Source organism: Dysidea avara, chromosome 12 (assembly GCF_963678975.1).
Source record: "Dysidea avara chromosome 12, odDysAvar1.4, whole genome shotgun sequence".
NCBI classification, from domain to species: domain Eukaryota; kingdom Metazoa; phylum Porifera; class Demospongiae; order Dictyoceratida; family Dysideidae; genus Dysidea; species Dysidea avara.
Genome location: NC_089283.1, coordinates 16,836,585 through 16,863,852, shown reverse-complemented (window position 1 = coordinate 16,863,852; position 27,268 = coordinate 16,836,585). Strand labels below are relative to the sequence as shown.

Below are 27,268 nucleotides of genomic sequence, written 5' to 3'. Positions count from 1 at the left end.
AATATGTGGAGTTCTCTTACTGATCATGTTGTAGAAGCTGGCAATATTAAAAAACCTTATCTAAGTTTAGCTGGTAGCTAATCATGTACTTTATACTCGTTATTGAGGTCTTGCACATTACACAATATAATAATAATGACTGTTTTATTAGGGTAGTTGACTGCTCTATTAGAGTATTTTGATCTGAACCTTTGCAAATCAGTTTTGACTATACTTGACCAGTTTCTGGAAACCTCAAGATCTGCCCCTGTGTAAGATAACTAATCCTTTGATAAGTTATATATAATACCACTTTGACACCTCAGATCAAAGGAAAGCTAGTGCGTATATATATTGCATTGGCTCAAAATGTTAACGAGATATACGCACTGCCTTAACAAGATTTATAGAACTTTGTGTGGGCGAAATCAAAGGAAAGTGTACTTTAAATGTCATAAAGTACACTTTAGGTCAAACAGTGCTTTATTGTGTGATTAAAACACTCTTTGCGGTGCAACAAAGCACAGCTTCCCATGTACTCTAGTGCAGGTTAATGGCCCGTGGTGCTCACACTAGTATGACTAATTACCCAAGCCAGTGAAGGCTGATAGCCTGCACCACGCTGAGTGGTCAATCACCACAGCCAACACGAGTGCTACCACTGGATTGCTTTTATAGACATACCTAAATGCTTCGATGATGGGTGGGAGAAGGTATCATTGTTGTTATGATTGTTAATGTAAACAGATAAGTCCTGGAGATATCATGGAAATACTTCACCATGTGTCACAATAGAATCAATTGTAGGTTGTGACCAAAACCTGCCAAAATACGTGATGAACATCTACCATGTCAAACTATGTATAAGTTACTTTGTAAAACCAGTTTGTGTGCATTCAGGCTGCTAATAATTCATGCAATGCATGTTAATTATGAGTCCTTGAGTATGGTGAAGGTACACGACTAGAAAGCTCCATAAATTAAAAAATAAAGCACTCACAGCAATGCTTCAACATATACATACATATATATGTACCACTTCACACCTTAGATCAAAGGAAAAGCCAGTGCATATATATCACATATTACATGAATGTTAACGAGATATACGCATTGCCTTTATGAGATATATGCACTGTAAACTGTGTATTTTATAGTTGCAACATAGGCATGAGCGGTCTGCTTGGTATGTCCACCTGAAGCACGAGGGCTGCAGGCCCAAGGGCTGAGGGTGGACATATCAGGCAGACCGTGAGTGTTCGTTTTACAACTATTATGTAATACTTCTATTGCAGGCTATTAGCCTGCTGGATGATTAAACACTCATGCCAGTATGAGTGAACCACTGGATACATTTTATATATATGCCTGAAAGATTTGATTGTGGCTAGAAACATTGCAGCTATGTTTGTTATAATAAACAGAATTACTAATCATATCAATTTACTCAAATTTAGCTCTGCCAACACTAGATCTGGTACTTGCAACAAACTAATTCATCCTAATTAATTGCCATTTAAACAACATGTCTCACCACTCCTACTTTCAACTCAATTATATTCACAGATTACCATCACTTTGGAATGCTATACCTGTGCTTGACCTAAATTTGTGATAATATACAAACTTAAACAATATCTATGGAACCATTTTAAAACAAATTTTGATGACAACATTAACTGTTCACTACATAACCTTTGTCCCTGCTCGAGGTGTCATCAGTCCAAGCCAGCCACCTCTAACTTGCATCGCTTGTACCTAACAGATGTAAGATTTGTTGTGATTTCACCTGGATTTATCAAGATTCAAATTTCATAGAAGATTAGATTCATAAAGATATCACGGAAAAATTGGGCAATTGTGGATAATTTACAAGTGTTTTAATGCTGTTGAGTTGTTTAAAGATTACTTACAACATATCACTATAAGCCTAAAGGGTAGCATGGTTAACTTGTGTTACTGTGATCTGTAATCATACAGTACGATAGTATCATACAGTACAATAGTACTGTATAGTAGGGACCACAAAGGAGTAGGCATGGCCCACAAAATAATATCACCCAAAAAACAGCCTCAGTTACCCCTGACGACAATGAGGCAGTATTGGTTAGGTAAAACTAAGCCCAAAAAAGCTTTCAGATTGATCCGAAATGCTTTCAACAAGTTGCTATGGAATTTTAAAAATAATTTATCTAACAGAATTTTCTACTGACTGACTGATGCCTTCAGACAAGCGTAACTCGATAACGGCTAAGGCTACAGGCTTGATTTTTTCACTGTTCGACGTCGCTTCAGCCCCACAGGTGCCTTTTGGCATACCGCAGTACATACAATGCATTCTTCATGTACTTACCAGTGTCCTCCTTTGTGTTTCATTCATCTTTGCTGGCAGCGAAAAGTGTTGATTTGGTGATAGCACATGATGGCTTCCCTTCATAACGGAAATCGTCCGCATTTGTCATAGTGGCTATTTTGATAGCAGAGGTGCTTTTCGAACAGTTCTTGATTCATACTGCTGTATAACTGGTTGAACATAGCCGATAACAAAGTGTAATGGATACTTCACTTTTCAGACGATAATTAAATATAATTGGGGTGCACGGCACCATTTCTTTTTTTTTATATTATAATTATTATTTTTTTAGTTGTTTTTTTTTGGGGTATGCGTGGATTGCAGAAGTGCTTTTCGAACAGTTCTTGATTCGAAATGCTGCATAATGGGTTGAACATAGCTGACAACGAAACATAATAGATTCTTCACTTTTCAGATGATCAATTGGGGCACGCAGTGCCATTTCAGATGTGGTATGCATGGGTTCACCAGTCATAATAATTATTTTACAAAAAAAGTTAAAAAACAAGTATATACATAGAAAATTTGGAATCTTCAACTAGAGTAAGGACCATAGTACATCGATAAAAAGTACTGAAACAAGCTGGAGTAGAGCACGATATTAAATCACAGTAAAACAATAAGAAGTGTTATATCCCTACTGTGCATTTCCATTATGGTATCTTGAGCACAGTAGGGATATAACACTTCTTATTGTTTCACTGTGATTTAATATCGTGCACTACTCCAGCTTGTTTCGGTACTTTTTATCGATGTGCTATGGTCCCTACTCTAGTTGAAAATTCCAAATTTTTCTGTGTAGTTGTGTGGGTATGGTCAATATTTGAAAATGTGTCAAAAAAATGTTTCTGTGTATGCACAATAAGACTAGTTCTTACCTTCAACTAATGCTTCCCAACTTGTAGATTGGCAAGTACTGAAACGCCTCCATATAAGTGCTTCTTATGGCCAGACTCCAATTCGTGATAATAGTCACGTGAACATTAACTTATTCCCATAATTGATATCTTTTATAAAACAAGCTGGGCAGCACTGCTACCTCATAATTATAAGCATAATGTCCTAACCACAGTTAATAATGTAAATCAATAATATAAATTAATCACATTTCTTTACAAAAATAACCATAAAACTACTGTTGGTGCTTTAAAATAATTCCATCCCACAATCTCATTTGTTTAGCAAAATTCAATCCCACAATCACAGCTTACTTGGTTTCCTATATACGAGAAGAGATATGAAAACATAACTTAAACAGAAATCTGATGATTTTCAGGTGAACCTATTAGGTGTGCAATGGCTGAGTGTGTCAAAGTAGAACATATTATATATATATATACCATGCATGGTCACTTGTGCTTTGTGTGATATATACGCACTTGCCCTCAGGCAAGTGCATATGTATGACACTTGCAAGTACACTTATGCCTGTGGTATAAATATTACATGGATAGGTATATATGCCCACAAAGGTGAGTCAGTCACGTCATTGTATAATGAACAATCTTAGCCGTGTCTTGTACTGAAGTTCATTGTGTACTGAAGATAAGTCACTTGGTCTCTTTGAGCACTGAAATCATTGTATATAGCCACAACTGCTAAGTACAATCGTAGCCCATGCACATGCATAATATTGAAGTATGCAGCATGCTTTAATAGAACAGTCAAAATCCCTATAAGGCAATTGTAATGGTGTGACAAACTTCTCCAATAGAACAGTTACTCATATGTCATTATATGTAATTATCTTGCATGCCTTATATAGATTGCACGAATATGGTTTTTGTGTGCATTATCTACAGTAAGGTCTATTAGCTAACAGTTTGCATCAAGGGCAACTCAGCCATGTAGGATGATCTAAAGCACAATAATGGTGATACCAAAACAAATTGTTCAGTGCTCTGATCCTATGTAGCTCCATAAGGTATAGCATCCAGTGCACGTTGATCATATGCCCACTACTATATAACAGAAAATACAAGATGAGTATCATAGTACTAGTAGTTAGGACATTTGTAAAAACTCAATCAAATTCTTACTCCCACACATTGTTGCAGCAGGTGGGAGGAATTTTGTTTCTTCAAAGGGCTTCCCAATTACATGAGGTTCACAGTTGCTAACATTTCTATAGCTGTCAACCCCTTAGCCTATAATAGCAGATATAGCTAGTTATCTCAAAGACAGAGTATAGGCTGTGTGAAAAAATGAGGGGGGAGCATTATTATTATACATATATATACATACATACAAGAAAATCAGTTACTATATTACTAAAATATGGTGTTCTTAGGTATACATGTATAAAGAATACTACAGTGAGGTATGTAGCTATTCTAAATCTGCTTCCTTTTATCATGTTTATGACCTCTAATGCTGTTATTATTGCCAGTAAGATACTGTATGTTGCTGTTTGTTGATAATACTATAATAATTATGCATTTTACTGAGACATAATTAGGCTGCACCACATGACAAACAATTGTTATTGCTGCAATGGGACCTTGCACATTTTAGGCAGAATATGTTTTCTGACTTGCTGCTCCACTATGCCAAAGAGCTGTCTTGTCCCTGCTTCAACTAGTACAATTATCTACTGTATATATATATATATACTACTTGCATGTGGCAACATCATCTCTACCATACATTCATATGATAATACCGTCCTATTATGCTGGTATAATTTTGAGCAAAATAAGTGCTTTGAAGCATTGTCAAGCATAAGCAGAATGATGATGCTATAAAGCCTTGCTTGTAACTACTTTCATCGTTTTTTTACTTGATTAGGTGGAACCGGGCCTCATGGCCAACCTTCTGGACTTCAATGCATTGACTGTAATCTATTTGTATACAATAGTCAGTATCTCTAATGGAGCAGAATACATGATGTTCATGCTGACACACTGGTATAAACTTCTTTTAAGCACTTCTAAATGAGCCTGTCCCTATTACTATACTGATACTTTGTCAGACATATTCCAGCTGTTCTTGATAAACACTTGGTTAGTTTTACAGTATATTGGTCCTATTTATGCACACTTCAAGTTGGAATCAAAACACAAAATGTGACCGGGCCTGTGAAAACAGGGCATGTGGGCACAAACTACACCCCATCACTCTACAGGTCATATCTCAGTGCTGGAAAAGTATATTTCCATTCTGTAACTTGCATCATAAAGCCAACTAAATGTGTACTAAGAGCTGAAAATTGCATTACCATAGTATAATGGTACAAAACGTTATGAGTGATGAAACTTTGAAAAAGTAGGCAAAAATCATGTGCCCACATGCCCTATTTTTGCAGACCCAGTCACAAAATATTTAATGTAATATAATCTTCAACCATGTGTAGTTAATGTATCATCTCTATTCCCATCCCATTCTTTGAGATAAGGGCTATAATTAGGCTTGCGCCAATTATGCTGGCATAATTTCGAGCATAATAGGCTAGCGAAAGCATCAAGCATTATGCCAACATAATAGGACGATTTTCAAGAATTTTAATTAAAACGCGCAATGCGCGCGCCAAAAATACTGCACAACATGAACACACTGCACTTTATTACTGCATTTCATATCAAAACCTTGCAGTATTCTTATTTCTTGACTGATTATTCACACTTAACGGAAATAAGATCGAGATACTCTTAGACTAATAGTAGGCATTCCAGTATCCGAGATTTTTTAATAAAAAAATTCTCCGTATATTCCCCAATAGAACCCTGGCACAAAATGACAACTCGTGTTTAACTTGGGATTGCTCCATCGTCTGAGCTCCAATGAGGATGAAAATCACTGTGGGGTTTGTCCACACGCTGATCATCACGAAAATCTTAGTTTTATCGTGCGCGTTACATATAAGTAAGTTTTGTGTTGTTTTGTAATCTTTTGAGGTGTAGTACTTACTGTTCAAATATTCATAAACTTTTAAGAGAAATGAAGACATACAATAGTGTGTCGTGCGGTCAAGAAAGCTGGTGCACCACACCATGAGTATATTTACAGGAAGAAACAAACCGTGATTTTCATGTATACAGAGCTCCGTACTCTCTTTCGAATCGAAATTATTTTTATACTGCAAACACCCTCCACTATCAGCACCCAACATACCAAATTTTAGCAAAATTGCCTAACACCACCGTGAAATATAGCCTTCAAAATTTGGCTTAATTTCTTTTTTTTTTCTTTAGGAGTTTGGGGGGGGGGGGGGGTGTAGATTATTCTTATTACACACTTCACAAAAACCAAAATATAACATTCAAATGCATAGCCCAATATTCTTGAGCTTTGTTTGGTACACTTTAAGAGCATCTTGTGGCACAATCACATACTGAATTTGAAATTTGATTAATGGTCATAGAGGTACGGATGATTATTTGCATTAAAAAGGCCAACTTGTTTGTCACGCCTACAGGTTAAACCGCTTATGAGAATAACTTCTTTTTCTAAATCAGTATGTGTATATGCCATAAAGGTTACCATTATAGATCAAACCCTTTGTGGTTTAAAAGAAATCGCACAGACAAATATAGAGTTACATGTATAAGGAAAAAACCAAACAACTGTAAATTGCAGGGTCGAAATATCCTAATACAACAGTCACCGCAGGGTAAAAAAGGTGCATAAAAATGTCAAAAAAGTTTACCAGTGTTTGAACCAGGGACCTCCATGCTGAACACCCGATCCTTAACCACTGAGCCACTGCTTTCTCACTTAATTTTTAGCTAAAATCGTAAAATTTCATAATTTCATAGATCTAGAACATTCTATGTGTGTCCTTGAAAAAATGTGCGCTTTATTAGAGTATTACAAAAATAATCAAATAAACTACAATACAATACTTTTTGTTTATTATTTATTTAGGCTTTACAGCACAAGTGCTGAAGGTCTGTAGGACACCTGGTCCTATAGCCTCTTGAAAGTTGTTACAAAAAGTGTGTTTGAAAAGGTGGAGAAAGGAGAAAAAATCCATGACTGGACCTAGGCGGCCTCGAACCTGCAGCCATCCAATTAACGCTCGAACGCTTACAGGCTAGGAGTCTGCCGGGTGGTGAGGATATTTTCTCCTTGTCAATTTCATGTATATGTATCCAACACCATTGTAACTTCTCTAGTATTCCATCAAATCAAAGCCGATATTATAGCTATTTTGGTACAGATTGGCGGGATAGTACACTACTATTAAGGTTACAGGATACTGCAAACCCACATGTACACTATCAATCATTTTCATGATTAGGGTTTTGATTTTTCTTAATCCATTGTTATCAAATATTTATGCATTCATGGAATTCAAATGTTGTTATGGAAACACAAGTTGTCCCTACGTCAATTAGTGAAAACTATGAACCAAAAATCAGACCAATGAAGAACCATGAGAACTTACTAACAATTCTAAGGTTTGAAGAACATCAGAGACTGACAAGAGGATTTGTGAATAATGTGTATAGTTGCTGAAATATGGTGATCACAAAATTAATTTTTGAATTCATATCACAAGCACTAGAAACATTATTTCTAACAAATGGCTCCGGTATAGACAAGAAGCCAAACTAGTAGTCTGTGTATACAAAATGTTAACAACTAGTTTGGCAGTCCTGATTTTTGGTTCAGGAAAATATCACCATTAGTCAGCAAAACTAATGCCATTAGTCAGCAAAACTATGCATGCGCTTACAGGTGTGCCAGTTGCTAAGTGTGTTGTTTCTATGTTATCTTGTACTGTTATTTGTGTTTTCTTGTACCTTGTAACTGTCCAGTCAGTACCCTATGATTCTCCCAACAATTTAAGCCTGTTACCAGCTGATACACAACACAACAACACCACTTCATTACGTAATAATTTTTTTTTTGACAGTCACTCACTATCCCGTAACCTTAAGACCTACTTGCGCCAATGGTCATCATCATAATCATCATAATAAGTGATATGCTAGTAAAACTAGTGACAACAGGCTGCAAATCGTAGGATTTGCTCTCTTATCACGTTTTGAATGAAAAAGCGATACTCTAATAGAACAATCACTGAAAATCCTATTAGACAAATAGCACAATCATGTGTACCTAACAGGCAGTATGATATTTTATTATAACCATGAACAAGCAAGCACAAAATTATAGAGCAATTATCAGTATTAACAAAGACCCTTTTGTGGATAGGTAGATATTTTTCTGTATTGGCAGAGCACTAGTTATCATCTTCATTGCATCTGTAGATTAGAAGAACAATGATTTGTGCAAAAACAAACCTCAAAGCCATTGGCTTTGAGGTATATATTTAAACTACAAAAAGAAGTGAATCCACACAAAAACAGCCAAGCTGTATAAAAGGGTGCAGCCTTTCAAAAAACCTGGGTGATAAAAGTTGTAAAATCAAAAGTGGTGGTCATGAAATGGCTGCAATGATGCTAATGATAATAAATTTTAACAATGCACAAAGCCATTATTAAAATTAATCATCATTAACATCATTGCAGCCATTTTATGACCACCATCTTTTATTTCACAACTTTTATCGTCCAGCCTTTTTGAAGGCAGCACCCTTTTTATACAGCTTGGCTGTTTTCGCATAGTAGCTAGTATATGCCATTACCTTATGCCAAATTGCCATATTTGTCTTGCACGTGTAGTGTGAATGATGAAGATCCACCTTCTTTTCATGATACTTGAGGGCAAGTCCATGAAACCCCTCAATGCTGTTGGTGGTCATCCTTCCTTGTGGAGTGATGGGGTCGTTTGGCCATTTCTTGTAGGAGATGTAACAAAAAGGCATCCTATTGCTCCACACATTTCAGAAGATTCTGAGTACCGTATGGAGTGCCATCCTCTGCCTCCTGAAGTAACAAAGAAAAAATGAGTTATACTTGTCGTACTGATATTTACCTTAGGATGGTATTTATACCACTCAGATGTGAGGACATCAGGGCAAACACTATGTTCCATAGGGACTCCTTTGCTCTGATGATAAAACTGTTCTATTATCCTGGCCTTGCACTTTGGTATGTACTACATAATTATATTGGTGTAAATGTGACCATGTAAACAAAATCAAAGGTATTAAGGCTCTACAGTGAATTAAACCTGTTAATCAAAGCACTTAAATGAGGACTTGGTAATTGGTCCCAAATTATCTGTAAACACATAAACTGACCTGGACACTTTTTGGTCAGTCCCAAGGTGTATTTAATATACATGTTCCACTGTACTACTAGTCCTAACTTTACATGGGAAAGTAGTAGAATTAATTGTAAGCTTATTGCCATTGTTAGAGAAGTGTATTTGCCACTGTACTTCCCAATACTTGGTGTGCTGACCTTACATTGGATAGTCTTTATTTTTACTAGGTCCTGGTGGAAAGTTTCAGCTGTGTGATTGCCACAATAACTGATACTTTTTTCTGGGAACACATCTGTCACAATATTGCCAGCGGAGGGATCGCAGTCCATGACAATTTGGAGTAATGTAAACTCCACGTCCTTTATTATGTCCCAGACCAGTTTGTTCCTGAACCTTGCTTGGTCCAGTGTGCATACCAAGTGACCTTGTCACTGATAACATCATGAAGTGCTGCAGAAGAATTGTTTGAGTGATGGCCACAAGTGAAATAAAAACCATCAAATAAAACTGTCTCCATGGTCTGAGACCATATGACAAACCTGTGAACAAGAAGAGTTGGGAAGCTTCTCAACATGCCTTCCCAGCCAACTCACAATTTCATCCACTGTCTCTCAGACATTACCAGTAAGCCCATCATACCAAAGATGCCCTTGTAATCAGCATAGTATTGTCCATTCATCAGAAACGTCAGGATAGGACAGTTAAAATCCCATGAAGGATCAGCACCATGGTGCCCTGCTGGGTGGTCTCCTTACAGCACAGACACAGATTACTTAACTGGAAGGTAAATCAATGTTGTTATTTCAAAATCTGTTACCTGGTGTATTTAGTGATGATGCCACTGCTGCTGGTAGTCCCTTTGAACACTCTCCTGAGAAAGCTGGGTGGAACTTTGATTCACTGCTACAGAGGCACAGCATCAAAGTGGCTACAACAGAGCTAGTGCTGGTATGCCCTAAATCATCACTAATAAAATTATGAGGTAAATATTGTACAGTGTGGTAGTGGTAGTACCTTTACCTGTCTAATAATTCAGCAACATCAGTACAAAAAGTGTTGGATGTACTAGGAGACCATTCATCAGGCCCTTGACCAGATCCACTTGGAATGCTACCTGTTCTCACTGGTGATATTTGGAGAGACTCCTTAGCGTCAATATGTGTAATGCTGGATTCAGTAGGTGGTCTAGTCATGACTGTTCTGACTACAATATGAGTGTCAGTGACAGTAGAATTAATAATACTACTTACTTTGTACAGACATGCAATTAATATTTAATGCAATTATTGCAGTATTGCATGTGAAAACCATATAGTCTGCAATGTAAAAAATATGGGTCCTTGTTTTCACTGAGAATTGGTTTACAAACACAATTTTTTTTGCTAGCAAGTTATCCAATTGCCATGATTAGCAATAGTATGGGCAAACCATATATGAAATATGAGGTCCATACTGAGAATAAACATAAATTAGATGCTAATACAAGAATTATAAATATTGCCTACGCAAAATGATTAGGCGGGTACATGATTAGGCGGGTACATGATTAGGCGGGTACATGATTAGGCGATATCGAAGATTTATTGAAATACTGCCCAACCTTACTTGTAAGCATACCACCGTGCTCAACAAGGGAACTGCCAATTCCAACAGTTGCTACTTTTTAAAAATTAGTATAACACGTTATTCTTTATAAACTGTATTACTTACTGCTACTGCTGTATGGCTTTAGTTTCTTCATGTATGGCAAGTTTATTTCCCCACGAATGACCTTTAGACAGTTGCATGTTTAGGTACATGCTAAAACCAAACTTACAGCTGCTACTAAACCAGACAAATTAAGTAACTACTGGTAAAGATTAGCGCAAACTGTACAGAGCATCCTCAATGGAGGCTCCAATGTACTATAACTATAGCATTGTGAAAGTAAGGAATGGTGATCTGACCATGCCCTCTTGAATTATATGTGAAAGGCTGACTCGTGATACTCTAATACAGCAGTCATTCTAACACAACAGTCATGTATATGATATTGAGTCTGTGTATGCTGTATACTAGCTGTGGTACTGCTCAAACACAAGCGCCGTCTTATGAGAGTGCAAGCAAATAAAAACTTGCTGGGCATAGCTAGTACCTGTTCCACTCAAACATTCATCCCAAACAAAATAAGATAAATACTCGTGAGCGAAACAGGTGCCATGCTTAAATAGTGAGTTTTTTTTAATCGCTTGCACACTCACGAGATGACGTTGCATTTGAGTGGTACCATATATATTTTTAAAACTACACAAACTAGCATTAAAAAAAAGGATTCATGACTGTAGACTAGTAATAACCAACCAGGATACTAAGAACACATTTTCCCCTGAAAATAATGCGGTTGAGCCGTGTGAAAGGGGTCTGCAACTCCTTTGAAATCTCAGATAGCTGCTTTAAAATCTCAAACGGTTAGTATAAAACTCTGTAGATTTCATATATACTTCCATATATGCAGCATCATGTGTGCTACATGAAGGAGGCATAACTCTCACATGGCTTTTGAAATTTGAATTGTTTTCTCATGAAAGAATTTCTATATTTCTGGATACTAAGCATCAACTATTCTGGATCTGCTATGAAATATTTCTGCTCTGAAGCCTTGCCATAAAATTTTTTGAATCAAAAAAGTTGAAATCTTGTTCCACTAATCTGATTAGCCAAGCCATACTACTGACACAGCCACATGAGATTATACTGTAGCATAAACAACAGTATTGGGGGTAATGTGTTTGCGTTATGCAATATTATTACCTTTTGTGACATAAAGCTAAGTAATATCTAGTACTACAAGTATAAGGAAAATTTAGTTTGATTAAGGATCATAGAAATAAAAAGTTGGGAAACAAGGGAAGTCACCTACACCTGCAGACAAACTATATAGTGGACATTGTTAATTCCTAAGCTATACCGGTCTCCCTTGTTTCCCTACTTTTTTATTTCTATGGTGCCTAATAGAACTTATACTTCCTAATTTTTCCTTATACTTCTTTGTTTAATTTTTTTGTAACATTATAATGACTAGTAAATCCACACATAAAGAAAGGATGGCACCAGACTTAATGTTTTCATCTGAACGTGCACTCCAGGTACAATAACCGGTTCAAAAGTGTAATAGCCATTACTCTTTGTAACCATAAACTGGTTTCGAGTTTGTTTTTACACAAATCATTGTTTTTCTTATCTACAGATGCAATGAAGATGATATAACACAAACTAGTGTTCTACTAATACAGAAAAATACCCACCAACCCAATACCAATGCAAATCTATACTGATAATATTAAGTGCCGTATTTATTTGCAATAGCGATTGTGTTTATTTGTAATAGTGTTTTATAACAAAGTTAATACCATACCTTTTTCACTGCCCATACAAAACTCCCAATAACTGCAGTGAAATTTATCCCGTATTTCACTGGCAGCAGTGAAAAGTTGTAATTGTGATTTGATTGGCTATAATTTATGCAACTGTATTACGTAATTAGGTTTAGCGCCTGAATCCGTTACGTTAGCAATGCTAGTTCAATGGCTTTTAATATTCCAGAAGATCTCTTTTCTGACAAAATATTGCAGTTTTTTAATGACAGTGACATTACAGGTACTGATACATTCTCAGAAGAACTAAACTCGATGATGCAAGCTCCAGTGTGTTCGCTTCAACAACGGAAAAGGAGATACAAGGTCTGCTTGAGAAAAAGAAGAATAGAAACACCATAAAGTCTATAGCCACATGGGTAAAGAGGTTTGAAAAGTGGAAGAAGGAAAAGTGTATATCTGTAGATTTGCCAAACATTTCTGTGCTGAATTTGAATGTTGTTTTACAGCAGTATTTTGCTGAAATTCGCAATGAAAAGGGAGAAGAATACGAGCCTGACAGTTTAAGAACAATGCTTTCAGCAATGCACAGATATATAAAAGGTGCTGGATACAGTTACAACATTCTTCCAGCACCAGAATTCGCTAGTGCCAGGGAGGTACTCAATGGAAAAGCTATTGTATTGCATGAAAGTGGTAAAGGAAAGCGAAAAAGGAAGGCCAATTTTGTGACTACTGAAGATGAACAAACCATGTGGAAGAATGGTATTCTTGGAAGCAGTACACCTCAAAACTTAAATTATACTATGTTCTTTTTATTGAGCCAAAATTTCGGAACATGAGGCTGTCAAGAGCATCACCAAATAAAAATTGAATACCTAAAATTAATATGTAACCCAAGTTCTGGAGAAACTCTGTATGTTGATTGGGTGGAAGGTCCCACAAAAACAAAACAAGAAGGGTTATAATTAGTAAAACAGGAAAGATGTGCACCTCAGCATATGTTTGCTATTGGAAGTATTTCAAAAGCTACTGAATAAGTGGCCAGAACCACTTAAGTCATCTGGCTCTTTGTATCTTTCACCATTGAAGGATTTTCAAGGACAAGATGTCTGGCATTCACAGCAGAGAATGGGAATATATAAATTAATAGCTTTATGAAGGACATGACTAAACAGAGTGGACTTTCAAACAGTAACAAATGCTACACCAATCATAGCATAAGGAAAACAATGGTTCACAAATTACAAAAGGCATGTTTCAGCAATGATAAAATTGCTTCAATCAGTGATCACAAAAGTGAGCAGTCATTGAGAGATTACTCTGACATTGACATGGAGGATCATCAACAGATTAGTCATACTTTGAGCTACAACACAAGAGGTGACTGTCAGAAGCTTAGCAAGCAAATACATCCTGATGCTGAATTTTGCTCAGTGCAATCCACATCACTTCCCTTATGCAATTTTACAAATTGCACAGTACATATTACCAACAATCCAGCAATGTGCTTACCTTGCAAGAGGGTTAAGATTGGAGATAAAAACTCTGAGTGAATCTAATGTGGACAATGTATTATATTAATTGTATTACACTAGCTGGACTAGTATACATGTATAGTCAATGAACCTAATGTACAGTAATGTGTATGCAACTAGTATGGTATTAACTTGGAATAGCATTGGTAGCAGTGAAATATGGGGATAAATACCACTCTTGTTGTATTGGAAATGGTAAATTTTCACCTCGTGAAATTTATCCCCATTTCCAATACAACACTCGTGGTATTTATCCCAAATTTCACTGCTACCCATGCTATTACTAGTACAAATCCCTTCAAAGTTAGGTATACATGGTTGTATTATTTGTCTATTATGATTTTGCAGTGCATCACTGTTCTATTAGAGTACACATCTCGATTTTTCGTGCAAAACATGATATGTTGCAGTTGCTCAATTTTACCAAAGCTAATCCTGCACCTTTTAAGCTAAAATACAATTTCCAGCCTGTTGTCACAAGTTTTATTAGCATAGCACTTGGCATGACAGGGGCAGATCCAGGAGCTGGCAAACAAAAAATTGACTACAATGGTTAGTTGAAAATGGAGGTATCAGTCTATCATCAGAGAACATTCATTATATAACTTTCAAACATTTTTTGTAAATGATATAGAAGGACACTTGGGATGGCAGAATCCTCTCACTTAATTCAACCTCACAATTAGGTATTGCACGAATAGCTTCTGTTAAAGATAATGCTGCAGCAGCCATCACATTTAAACTCTTTAAGTAATCAAAAATTCGTTCCTTCTCTACTTTTTAAAACATCTTATGACGCTTTTCCCCTTTACTGGCTTGGCTCTTGGCTTTTTTGCTCTTTGTCAACTTACTGCTAGGCTCAGGATCTTCATCATCTTTGTTTGTTTGCTCTTCTTCACCGAATATTACAGCTTCCTCTACAGCGTGCCACATATTTATATACGTTGAGAAAAATTATACTTAGATAACACGCACCCTGTGCCACATTTACTACACTTTGCTTGAAATAAAAATTTTAGTGTGCTTGATCAACACCCTTTTAGCAGCAATTTGATACGTTTTACTTTTAGTGCTGATAGACATTGCACAATATTTGAACACAGTGCGATTGACCAGGTAATACAATGATGGACACCCTCCCTCCCTCTATTATGAACTCTTGATTTGATGGAAGTCAGTTGCAATATTTAAACTTTATTTGCAATGCTCTAATAGAACGCACATTTATTTCAATGAATTCTAATAGTAAGAAGACACATAGAATGTTCTAGAACAATCTAGGTTTTCCATTGGTAGATTATGACTACTGTTGAGTAGATTTTAGCTGGAATTTTCACTTATTAAGTAGAGATGATCAGCCATGATAGCAACGGCTCAGTGGTTAAGGATTTGGGTGTTCGGTATGGAGGTCCCTGGTAGAGGTGTGCGATTATCTAGATATATTCGATTATCTAGATATCACAAGACTTACCGAGATTAGGATGATAGGTTTATTTATCTAGAGAATAGTAAACTTCTGTAAATCACTTGTATATCAAGGAATATCTGATGGTATAGACATCTCCATCTCTCCCACTACTTGGGCACTGTACTAAAACTCACTTTTTATGCTCTCCAAAATTGTGATTTGCTCACTTCACTGGTTACTAAGTTAGCAGTTGACTATATAGTATGCATTTGTTTCAATTATCTAGATATGTTAGATAATCGAGATATGTTGAAAAGGAAATATCGAGATATGTCTAAATTTGTTATCGCACACCTCTAGTCCTTGGTTAGAATGCTGGTAAGTTTTCCCAACGTTTTTCATGCAGCCTTTTTACCCAGCAGCAACTGTTCTGTTAGACCATTTTGACTTACAATTGTTTGGTTTTTGCCTTGTAACTCTCAATGTGATTTATTTTAGGTTTAAGCTATGATGGTTACCCTATATGCATACCAATCTATTAGTTATTTCCATAAGCGGTTTAGGCGTGACAACAAGTCAGTATTTTATAATGTAAACATCTCTATGGTTATTAATCAAATATGCATCAAACTCCGTACGTGATTATGCCACAATGTGTTCTTAAATTATACCAAAGCTCAAAAAAATCAAGCTACACATTCCCATTTTATAACAGTTTTTGTTAAAGTGTGTAAAAATAGTAATCAAAGCCGCCCCCATAAATGAAGAAAAAATTTTAAAAACAAAGAAATTAAGCCAAATTTTGAAGGCTCGTATTTCATGATTGCATTGCTCAAATTTGGTATGTGGGATGCTGAAGTGCTTGCAGTATAAAAATGATACCAATTCGAGAAAAGAGCACGGAGCTACGTATGCATGAAAATCACAATTGTTCTTCCTGTAAATATACTTACAGTGTGGCGTGCTGGCTTTCTTGGCCACACAACGAACTACCATGTGTCTTGATATAATATGTAATATTACAGGTTTTGGTAATTGAATTAGTCCCCGTTGGTAACTGAATTTGTCACTTTGGTAAATGAATTTGTCATGTTGGCACAAAATTTTGTCATAATTAAATTGTCTTCAAGAAAGCAACTGCTCATCATGAAGTATGTGAATCATTTTCACCATGGAGAGTTACACCTGAGACACTAGAAGGTGATTGAAGCTGGTTGTACTTGAAGCTGATATGTAGCTGTCTGGCATGTTAAAATTTGTTCGCAAGTGACCATGACTATTGCTAATGGTCACTACAGTTGCGAATGTTGCTGAAGAAGCTGTAGTGGAAGGATTATCAAGTTTACTTGAACAAGTAGCAGCTGCTACATCTTGTTTTCGTGTTTCTCCAGCTGCCAATCTTGTTAGACAAATTTTAATGCCAAAGTGACTAATTCCATTGCCAAGGGGAAGAATTCATTTGCCAAGGTAACAGATTCAATTGCCAAACTTGTATAATAGTTACTTTGTTTTATGGGTAATATGTAACTGTAGTGCAAATAATAGTAATAAGTAATGAGTAGTAACTACCCCAACACTGTATATTCCGCAGCAGGCAGTAGCAAGATTATTTAGTCTTGGACTAAATATCTTGCTACTGCCTACTGAGGGATATGTGGTTGTCATTTTGAAGATAATATTGGGACATATACTACTGTTTGTGTCTGAAATGCTAGCTGCTCAAGGTAGCAGGTGTCATGTGCGTAATTAATGTATCTGTAAGGCCACTCCAAAAAAATTTTCTGTTTCCTGTCCACCACTTGCATCTGATTACTGTTGGCTCTAAATATTTCATTATTCCGTATTCTTCCATTATTTTCCAGTTATTCTTGCATTCTGTACAAGCTTCACGTGTCACCAGTACTATCAAGTTGGCACAAACTCACATTTGTGTTACTTAGTTTTTATTGCTTTACAACACCAGATGCAAGCAACTTAAAAATCAAGGTAGCGTAAGCGACCGATTGTCAACTGGTATGTATTATCAACCTAACATTTTCCCGTAAAAACAATAAATTCCTCTGTAAATTCGTACTTGTTTATTGGTATGTCTAATGGTTTTTGTCTTCCTTTACAGGTTTTTAACCATTAGAGTTTTAAAAAATCAATAAATAAATAAATAAAACAAAAGGTGATACAAAAGTCCAGGAAATGTAAAAATAAATAAACAAAAAGGTGTTACCAAAAAGTCCAGAAAGAAGAAGGGTTTTACAACATAATTGACCGAGTGCTTCCCATTTCAAGTTTGTTTGTAAACGCAAAGGTGATTTTACTACAGTTGAGTGGAGAAAAAGGCAATAAGTTGCCCAAAAAGGCCAAGACTATTACCATGTGTTGTCCCAGGTTCTACAAACCCTTACAGCCTGAAACACATCTGGATGATAAGATTCAGTCTAAAGACTTGCAGTTGTTAATGTGGTACTGTTGACAAAGATGATACTTTATGTGTGATTAAACTGGTTTAGCTCATAACTCACATTCCAATCACGCGAATAATCTGTAACTTGGTGAGTGTGTACATTATTACATGCTGAATTGCATTATATATAGTAGGACAAGGCAGTGTTTTCAGGTGTAGTGGTATTTAACAACTGGTCGATTAATTTATCTATGGAAAATGTACTGCGGTCGATAATAAGTAACAGCAAGAGTTCATAATATAAAGAGAGGAGAGTGTCCTACTTCAGAATAGCCTGTATAAACGTGTATCTAAAAGTAATACAGTAAAACTTTGATTACTTTAGGATATCAAGTCAACACATAAAATGTTAAGGAGCGTTGAGTCAGATAATGTCATCAGTAGACTGCTTGTTGAAGCCATAACTACAACAGTCATTGAAACTTAATGCTGAGTACATCCTGACCAACTAACACATTGAAAGTGACTGTAGGTATTACATCATAATTTTGAGATCCGCGTTTGTACAGGCTATACTACAGTAGGACACTCTCCTCTCTTTTTATATTATGAACTCTTGGTAACAGTGGTCTCAGTCTACTGCACAGAACATTTAAACAAATTGATGCATGGAAATGGGACCAGAACTACTTTATAGGTGAATGACAACCGGAGCAGATGGTGAAAATTGGAAGCTTGTAGGATGTTCCTTCACCAAGTTAGAAGTTAAGGTATGAGGTACGGTTGATAAGGCCACTCCAAATAAATTTCCTGTTTCCTGTCCACCGCCTGCATCTGGTTACTGTCAGCTCTAAATATTCCATTAGTTTCCGGTTATGAGCAATATCCACAATGACGTTTCTTTACATTGCGATTACAAAATTTGATGTCATAATTGACAAAATGGCCGTGTTAGTGTGGGGGCTTTAAAGACTTTGGCACATAATATTCGAAATGAATGTTGTCTGTAGTGTTTTACACATGGATCCACGAGATAATAAAGGTAAGAAGTAGTACACGTACCGTAACAGTGCAAAACTCACTCCAAGGTCCCTAGAGGGATAGTTGTCTAATAAATAAATAAATAAATGAATAAATAACAAGGAAAGCAGACCGAAAATTTTAAATTCGGACACAAATAGGCTTATTAGTATTGCATTATATACAATATGCCTCACCTTCACCCTTTTTCGAATTATAAAGGCTATCATAGGGAAATACTATCTCGCCCAATAGAGCAGTTGCATGTGACATCACAGGTGCGGCGTTCAACTGAAACATGTGGCAAAACCTGTGGCATTTGTACAGCCAGGTGCTGGGAAAATTGCATGTTTCGTTTTCGTGTTATTGTAGAGTGACTAACAGCCAAACTACATCGGTGTTGATAATCATCTGTTATCAGGTACTAACATACTAGAGTAGTGAGAGCATAGCTGGTCTGCTTTGTGGCTACATGGTAAAAAATAGTGTGTATCCGCCCATGCATTTTCCAAACAGGTCCACGCGTAAGTTGAAATGGCAAGGCTAAACTGCTTTCTTTCTTCATAATGATATCAGAAAAACTCTTGTAACACATTGGTAAACATGAATAGGCAGGCATCTGGCTTCGTGAGTGTACTAGCAAAAAGCAGAATTTTATCGTAATTTCAGAAACCAGACCAGCTACACTGTCGTCCTTCTAGTATATTAATACCTTATAATAGGTGAATGTAACATTGTAGTATCTAAGCTATCCATGCTTGTGTTGTGGCAGTAGAATCGAATACGCAATTTCATGCATTGTGGCAATGGATTCTTGCACACATTTTTCTAAGCACATCTAATGTAATTATTTGTGCAACCGCTCTACTGTACAAAGTCCCCACATTACAGCAGCCATTTTGTTTTGTGGCATCATAGATATACACAAAACGTCATTGCGGATATTGCTCATTCTTGCATACTGACAGGAAAGCCATCTTAAAACAGTGTCAGCTCACATGTCAGCAGTGCTATCAAGTTGACACAAACTTCATTTTGTGTTATTTTTGCAACTTGAAAAGGAAGGAATATGCTTTTGCACTTCTTATATATAGCTTTGTCAGGCAAATATTGGCTTGAAAAGCTGCCAATCTCATAATGAAATAATGGAAATGGACCGCCCGCCTGCATGCGAATAGGCACTGACGACCTGCTTTTATGCAGTTTTCTATAGTTGTGCAAAGCTCGAGCGGCAAAGCTTGAAAAGCTGCCAATCCTATAGTGGAAATGGATCGCCCGCCCGCCCGCATACAAAGCAGGATAGGAAACAGAGAATTTATTTGGAACGGCATATATATATAATGGACTCGTCGTAGACTCAACACACGTCAGTGGTGCCTTATTGGCAAAATACATTAAGGTAAGTGCACCTAACTCAGGACAGTTTTTGCTTTCGGCGCTCTATCTCCGCCATGCAAGCGAATTTGTCAATCCTTAAAATATGGTGATAAAGCCTATCCTATGGTGCATCAGTCCTGCAAGTTTCATCAAAATATCTCCATCCGTCGAGGAGCTGCGCTCCAAAATTCAACTATGTGTAAATTTTGCGCATGTTCCTAACTCCGGACACCTTTTATCACGCCTGATCATGATACAGCACTTCCGAAGTTGATTTCAAAATTTAAACACCACCATGTTAAACGTGCATCTATTGCCCACCTCATACTCGATTTTGAGAGTCCTAGTGCCTTTCGTGCTGAGTTATGGGTATTTCAAATTTAGGTGTATTTACACACATATTTACACAGCTTTAATGAGACTGGCTCTTACAAAATCGTCCATAGCAAGTGTTTGGCTGATTTTTTTGCAAACGAAACTTGGTACAGTGTAGTTGTCCCGCTGCACTGTATGAAAATCAGCCAGATAGCTCTTTGAGTTTGGGAATAACAGCGATTATTGAAGAATTTTTGATAATTTTGCCACACATGGCAATAAATAATCACCTCGTTTAGAAAATCTAGCAGGACTTTTAAGCTGATTTTAAGATCACAGCATTATTGTATATGAAGCATTAATCACCTAAAATTTCAAGTAAATGCTGTAGGTAGTTTTGGAGATATGACGACAAACATTGGAAGTGTCCGGAGTTAGGAAGTGTCCGGAATTAGACGCACCATAGATTATAGACACACCCCTTACCTTACTTTAAGACGAGCTTGTTGTACAGAACAAAAATGATGATCTCAGCTAGGCGATTTAATCCTCGGACGCTCAGTGTACTGAAAATGGCGAGTGTAACAAACAGGTTGATACTGATGTAATCACTCACCTTTGGAACTTGATAGTTACTGTATTTGTAAAGGCTGATTTTAGAATAGTAGACTACACGGGTATCCATTCAACTCTATTTTTATACACGCTAACCGCACATTTTTGTGTGAAATTACCGGGAATTTCAGTTTCCTTGGTTACTTGACAGGCAGCCTCAGACCTCAAAAGGTGCCAAATGAATAGCTGAACCTCGGCTGCTTTTCAGTGCTATGTCGTGCTGCAGTCAGCGTACTGTGCCAGTTCTGCTCTGGGCTCTGCCTACACCTGCTCATGCTGATCAGCTGGTCCTCGTGTAGTTTATTAAGTTGTGGACAAGAACAACTGTTTTGTAAACCACTGTAGTATCAGAGTGTGAGTTCAGGTGCTCACTGAGTTATTTTCATTTGCAATATTAAACTGTGCCCTGGATAGTGCAAAATTATATGCAGGCAGCAACTTAGAAAGAGCTTACGGGAGTTCTCCTATAGTACCCAAGCAGCTCACCAGCTAATTAAAAGTTAGTTTTCATTTAATTGTTATTACTCACTTGTTTTTTGTTTTGTCTTTTTAAGGTGGCAGACAAGTGTCAGTGTTCCTGTTAAATTGTGCATTCCTAATGAGTTTACAACCATACATCCTATCACTAATACTTGACTGATGCAACCAAGGTTCACTTCCATTGAGTTATTGTTCTATTGTGGTAGTTTTGTAATTTCAAGAAAAGGAGAATGCGAACCACTACAGTTACAGAAACAGTTCCGCCTGTATCATTACCTGCAAATTAACTGTTACCAAATTAATTGATATTAATGCAGGTTTGGCTAGACTCAAGAGTTGGGTAACAAGATTTTCATTTTTTTGTCCATTTTATATATATGAGTTTGCTATGCTTAATAAAGCAAGACTGTGTGTGCATGCATGTGAGTGTGTGCACGCATACGTGTATGGTTTAATTCCCCAAAGATGAACTGATATTTGTGGTAGAGGTACGAACATTGTGTACACATAGTATGTTCATTATTGCTTTATTTATGAAATTTAACATTCTGCTAAAATGTCGGTAGCTTATGGTCATGGTTATGGTCAATTCTTTATGGATCAATTATCAATACATAGCCATCACATGCAGCAAAATGTAACAAAACAGTGTGCATAATTATAGTGAAATACCCTAATAGAGTGCTCACCACTGTAATAACAATAGTGGTCAGGGGCGGATCCAGGGGGGGGGGCTTTGGGGGCTGAAGCCCCCCCCCTTCACTTTTAGGTTTTTCTTGATCAATATACTGAGTATTATAGTGAAATTTTGTCTTAGCATAATTATATGATCACTAATAATACAAATACTCATAAAACCACCTTATAAACATCTTTCCAAGGTATTATCAGTGGATTTATGCTAAAGTTTATGCAATAAGGACCCGGATCAACATTGGAGGTGTACAAGATCGAGATACTCTAATAGAGCAGTCAGCTAACTACTCTAATAGAACATTCACTGGAAGCATATAGTTGGTTCTGTTATGGAATTTTTCCAAATCTACCTGCACCTATACATACAATGAAGTGCATTGGTCTGTTTAAGGGCTTCATTCATCTACTTGCGTAGTTAATATGTATGGCAATACTTAATCCAGGTACATTGAAAATGCTCTCAGATTCAATCTTGTATTGTTCAAATTTCAAAATTTTCCACTTTCAACATTATTATTCTAACATGCACCTATTCAGTGTTGTGCAATTGTGAGAGAGTGCATCATGTACTTGGTTGTCTGTACCACCCAAACTTTTCCATTAACAAAATGCTTCAGAGAGCCATACCTATAATCTATAAAGGCAGTATATAAAATATCTACAGGCAGAAATATTATGAATTTTATGTGGAAATGTCTCCAAATTGCAGTATTTTAGCATCTATATTTCAAAATTTTCCTGGGGGTGCATGCCCCCAGACCTCCCTAGTTCCAGCATGTATGCTTTGCATGCTGGGAAGTGTACTTTGCACACCTCTACCCAAGAGATTAGTACCTTGAATTAGCCCCCCCTTAATAAATCCTAAATCCGCCCCTGGTGGTGTACCAATATTACATCAGTGCATTAGTGTAATAGCTATCCTTTGCTGTTGACTATTGTTCTAAGTAGAACTATTAATTTTGATAACCAAAAATCACATAAAAATGCTCTTAAAGTGCAAGAGTTATGATGAGACTAGCTGCAATGACTGTAGTAATGATGAATGAAGATACAATGATGAATAAATCATGTTCAGATGAATCATCATCTATTGGCTCATCATCACTAGAATAGCTACTATATACATAGATTGAGATTTTTTAATGATATCAGGAATATACTGTACCTTGGGGGTGGCTTTTCCTCAGGTTTCTCAGCCAACAGTTTCTATCGTGAAAACAAACTTCTAGCATATGCGTAATGTTATAAGCTAACCTTCATGTCAGGTTCAGTTGACATGATCATTGCACGCTTTGCAAAGGTATATGTAGCTGTGGCATCATCATCCATGTTTAATGCCTCAAAATTTAAATATGACTATAATCAGTTATTGAAACTAACAAGCTACTCATGTACCTTGACCATTACTCCACTCACTTCCATCGTTTCATCATCACATTCACATGCCTATGTGTCACAAATAATAATATTACATACTATGTAGGTGTAGGTGTATGTGTGTGTGTGTGTGTGTGCGTGTGTGTGTGTGTGTGTGTGTGTGTGTGTGTGTGTGTGTGTGTGTGTGTGTGTGTGTGTGCATGCTATGTGTGCATGTGTGTGTGAGTGTGTAAAAATTTAGCAGTGAATTGCTCTGCCACAATACTCACTACTTTTTGTAGTGAACGTCACTACTTTTGCAGTGAACGTCACTACTTGGTGGTCAATGTAGTGACGCTCACTACAAATTAGTAGTGAACGTCACTACACAAAAATAGTGAGTATTGTGGCAGACATTAGTAGTGACATTCACTAGTTTGTTTTTACTGTATGTGCATGCTGTGTGTGTGTGTGCGTGCGTGTGTGTGTGTACGTGTGTGTGTGTGTGTGTGTGTGTGTGTGTGTGTGTGTGTGTGTGTGTGTGTGTGTGTGTGTGTGTGTGTGTGTGTGTGTGTGTGTGTGTGTGTGTGTGTGTGTGCATATGTGTGTATGTGTTACATATGTACCTTATTGGCACACACTATATCACCAACAATGTTGTCACTGCTGCTGCTGCTGCTTGTGCTGTTGCTAATGTTGGTGCTGCTGTTGCTAATGTTGGTGCTGCTGCTGCTGAGTTGGAATATGTCACTCATCACAATCTCCTATAAATGTTCATACAATTGTACATCATTGTTTATGATTACATACTTCATCTGTGCCTTCACCCATTCTTGTCACTGCATCTGTGCCTTCACTCATACTTGTCAGCAAATCAAGGGAGAGAGACGTCTTGATTTGTTAAGACAAAACACAACTTAAGTACAGGTCTAGACTCAGGAGTATTAAATTACAGTACAAAAATAATAAGTATTGCATGCATGCAGAAGCTGAAGGTCATATTGTAAACAGCTATACTGGTCTTCTGATACAGCTGTTTACAATATGACCTATTTTGAAATAATAATGATACATACATTAAGATATTACATAATTCCTCACATCTCTCGCTTCCTCTTCACGTGTATCCACAGACCTGGTAGAAACCTGTGAAAATATTAATAATCACATGATCTCACAGACGACTATAGCAACAAACCTCAACAGAAGGATTACTGACTGCTCCTACCACTGCAGTATACTGCAATGTGTCACTTGATGGCATCTCAACTGGTGCTCCCTCCATGGACTGTACATAGAATATAGAAATGGGTCACACATGCACACATTGTATCCTCACTACTGAATCTGTATTAATGTCGTACAGTGCTGTATTAAATCACTCTAATAGAACACACATGCAGCTACTCTAATTGAACAGTCACTTGTACTGTTCTGACGATGGATTAGTGAGGATACATTGATACACAGTACCTCGTCACTACTGCTACTATCATTTAGTGACAGTGGAGCAGATCTCTGGTCCCTGCGCTTGCGCCTGCCTTTCCTGAATAAAGAAATCAGGGAAAAGCGTCTCGGATTCTTCTTGGCTATTCGTTTGGCGGAGGATTGTACCTCTGTGATGTAGCGATAATAATCATCAAGTATAACAAGTTATAGCCTCACTGTTCTTCTTCTTTCTCGATGGTAGTGATGGCAAGAGAGCTGCGAGGCTTCGGGCGGATCGCTGCCGCCATTTGTTGAATCTCCTAGAAAGGCCGCCAGACAGCCTGCCTGAAGAATCAGAATCATTTAGTTTCTCCGAAATTTTCTCTTTCTTGAATCGGTTAACAAATCGATCTAAAAGGGAGTTAGGCGTTAGCCAGCAACATTAACGCCAAGTCGCGTGCATCAATATAATAGCTAGCTACAAACTCCTTTCAAAACGACCCTCATGTAAATTATATATAACTATGCAGCGTTATTGAAACATACCCAAGAAGTTTAATTTCGCCATATTAGTCGCTTTGAACGGACAAAATTAATATCGCACACACAACGCCGATCACAACTAACCAACGCTATTGTAACGATTACGTCATTGAGCATGGCATTACGTCAAAGCGTTCCTAGATCCCGGATAAAATTGACACGTTCCTAGCTCCCTAAGAAAATATTTGACTGACTGATCAAGTCTTTGTTCATATGTAAGGCCACCAACTGTAGATTCCTTTTTTCCTGTCACCCGCCCGCATGGTAGTTGTAGAGTTTAAGGAGTGGCTACTATCACCAACCAATGACTCTAATTGATGCATAGCTACAAATTTTCCTTTTTCCCATCAACCATCAAATTATGGAACCAACTCCCTGCTGATGTAATTAATTCCTCTACCCCTAATGAGTTTTGTAATAACTTAAGTAACTTTTATGATCACACCTGTGCGTTATAATCTTTTGATTGCTACACAATAATAAATATAATAAAATATAATAATATAGAGCCGCAAGCAAATTAATTTTATTATTATTACATTTGATAGTCACGTGACTTAAATATTAGTACTGACGTGGAGTCCAGTTGTGTGGTCATGTCATTGGGATTAAGACTAGTAGTTGGAGTCTGATGTGTTTCTGATGTTTAGTGCATGGCATCCAGCCTAATACTAGCAGTGAATCTCTTCAAGTAGCCATTGAGACTGATTTCCATAGTAGTGTTTCATCTATGTTGAAAGATCTTAATTGGTCTGCACTTGAAGAAAGACGGAAAGCCAGCAGATTGACACTCTTATCTAGAATTGTCCACCATCAAGAGCCAGCCATATAAATGCCACAATATTTTTACCACAGACCTCCACCACCAACTACATTTTATATATTATCGAGAATGCTTTTTTTACAGAACTGTTAGAGAATGGAATGAGCTGCCACCATCTAGTTATGACAAACTCCTGGACCAACATTTATAAGTCAATATTATTGGATGTATATCAGCACACTGCTGTCTTTCCAACATAATATAATCATGTGCATCAACCTGATGCAAATCCCATTCTCAATCTGTTATTAATGTGTGAAACATTCAGAAAATTCGTACCATTGAAGTTGATGGTAAACAGCCTGGCTACACATGTCACCACAAACCCAGCAGTTCCATACATGAATGCCCAAGTAAATGCCTTTCTGGCTGCTCAGAAAACACTGCAACACTTCAAATCTAACCTTCTAGAGGTTTAAATCTTAGCAAAATGTTACAAACCACAATTAACCTTGAATCTATAGCTCTTC

At 37.0% G+C, this 27,268-nt stretch overlaps 1 protein-coding gene and 1 long non-coding RNA gene across 3 annotated transcripts; both read right to left on the bottom strand.

The window, feature by feature from the left end:
• Window positions 1-10,474: 10,474 nt before the first annotated feature.
• Window positions 10,475-21,579, bottom strand: LOC136241372 (uncharacterized). 2 transcript variants are annotated; one of them, XR_010694264.1, is made up of 3 exons: window positions 21,474-21,579; window positions 21,344-21,423; window positions 10,475-10,652 (listed from the first exon to the last, which is right to left on the bottom strand). It is a non-coding gene; the product is annotated as an uncharacterized lncRNA (long non-coding RNA). The 2 variants fall into 2 exon arrangements; XR_010694263.1 differs by having other exon boundaries at window positions 10,475-10,643.
• A 2,058-nt stretch (window positions 21,580-23,637) lies between these two features.
• Window positions 23,638-26,372, bottom strand: LOC136241179 (uncharacterized). The gene is made up of 11 exons (XM_066032356.1): window positions 25,979-26,372; window positions 25,670-25,843; window positions 25,478-25,620; window positions 25,203-25,292; window positions 25,106-25,150; window positions 24,815-24,895; window positions 24,631-24,768; window positions 24,065-24,094; window positions 23,903-24,004; window positions 23,814-23,854; window positions 23,638-23,764 (listed from the first exon to the last, which is right to left on the bottom strand). Exons 1-11 carry the CDS (start codon window positions 25,998-26,000, stop codon window positions 23,638-23,640), a joined length of 993 nt encoding a protein of 330 aa, XP_065888428.1. The 5' UTR covers window positions 26,001-26,372.
• Window positions 26,373-27,268: the final 896 nt, after the last annotated feature.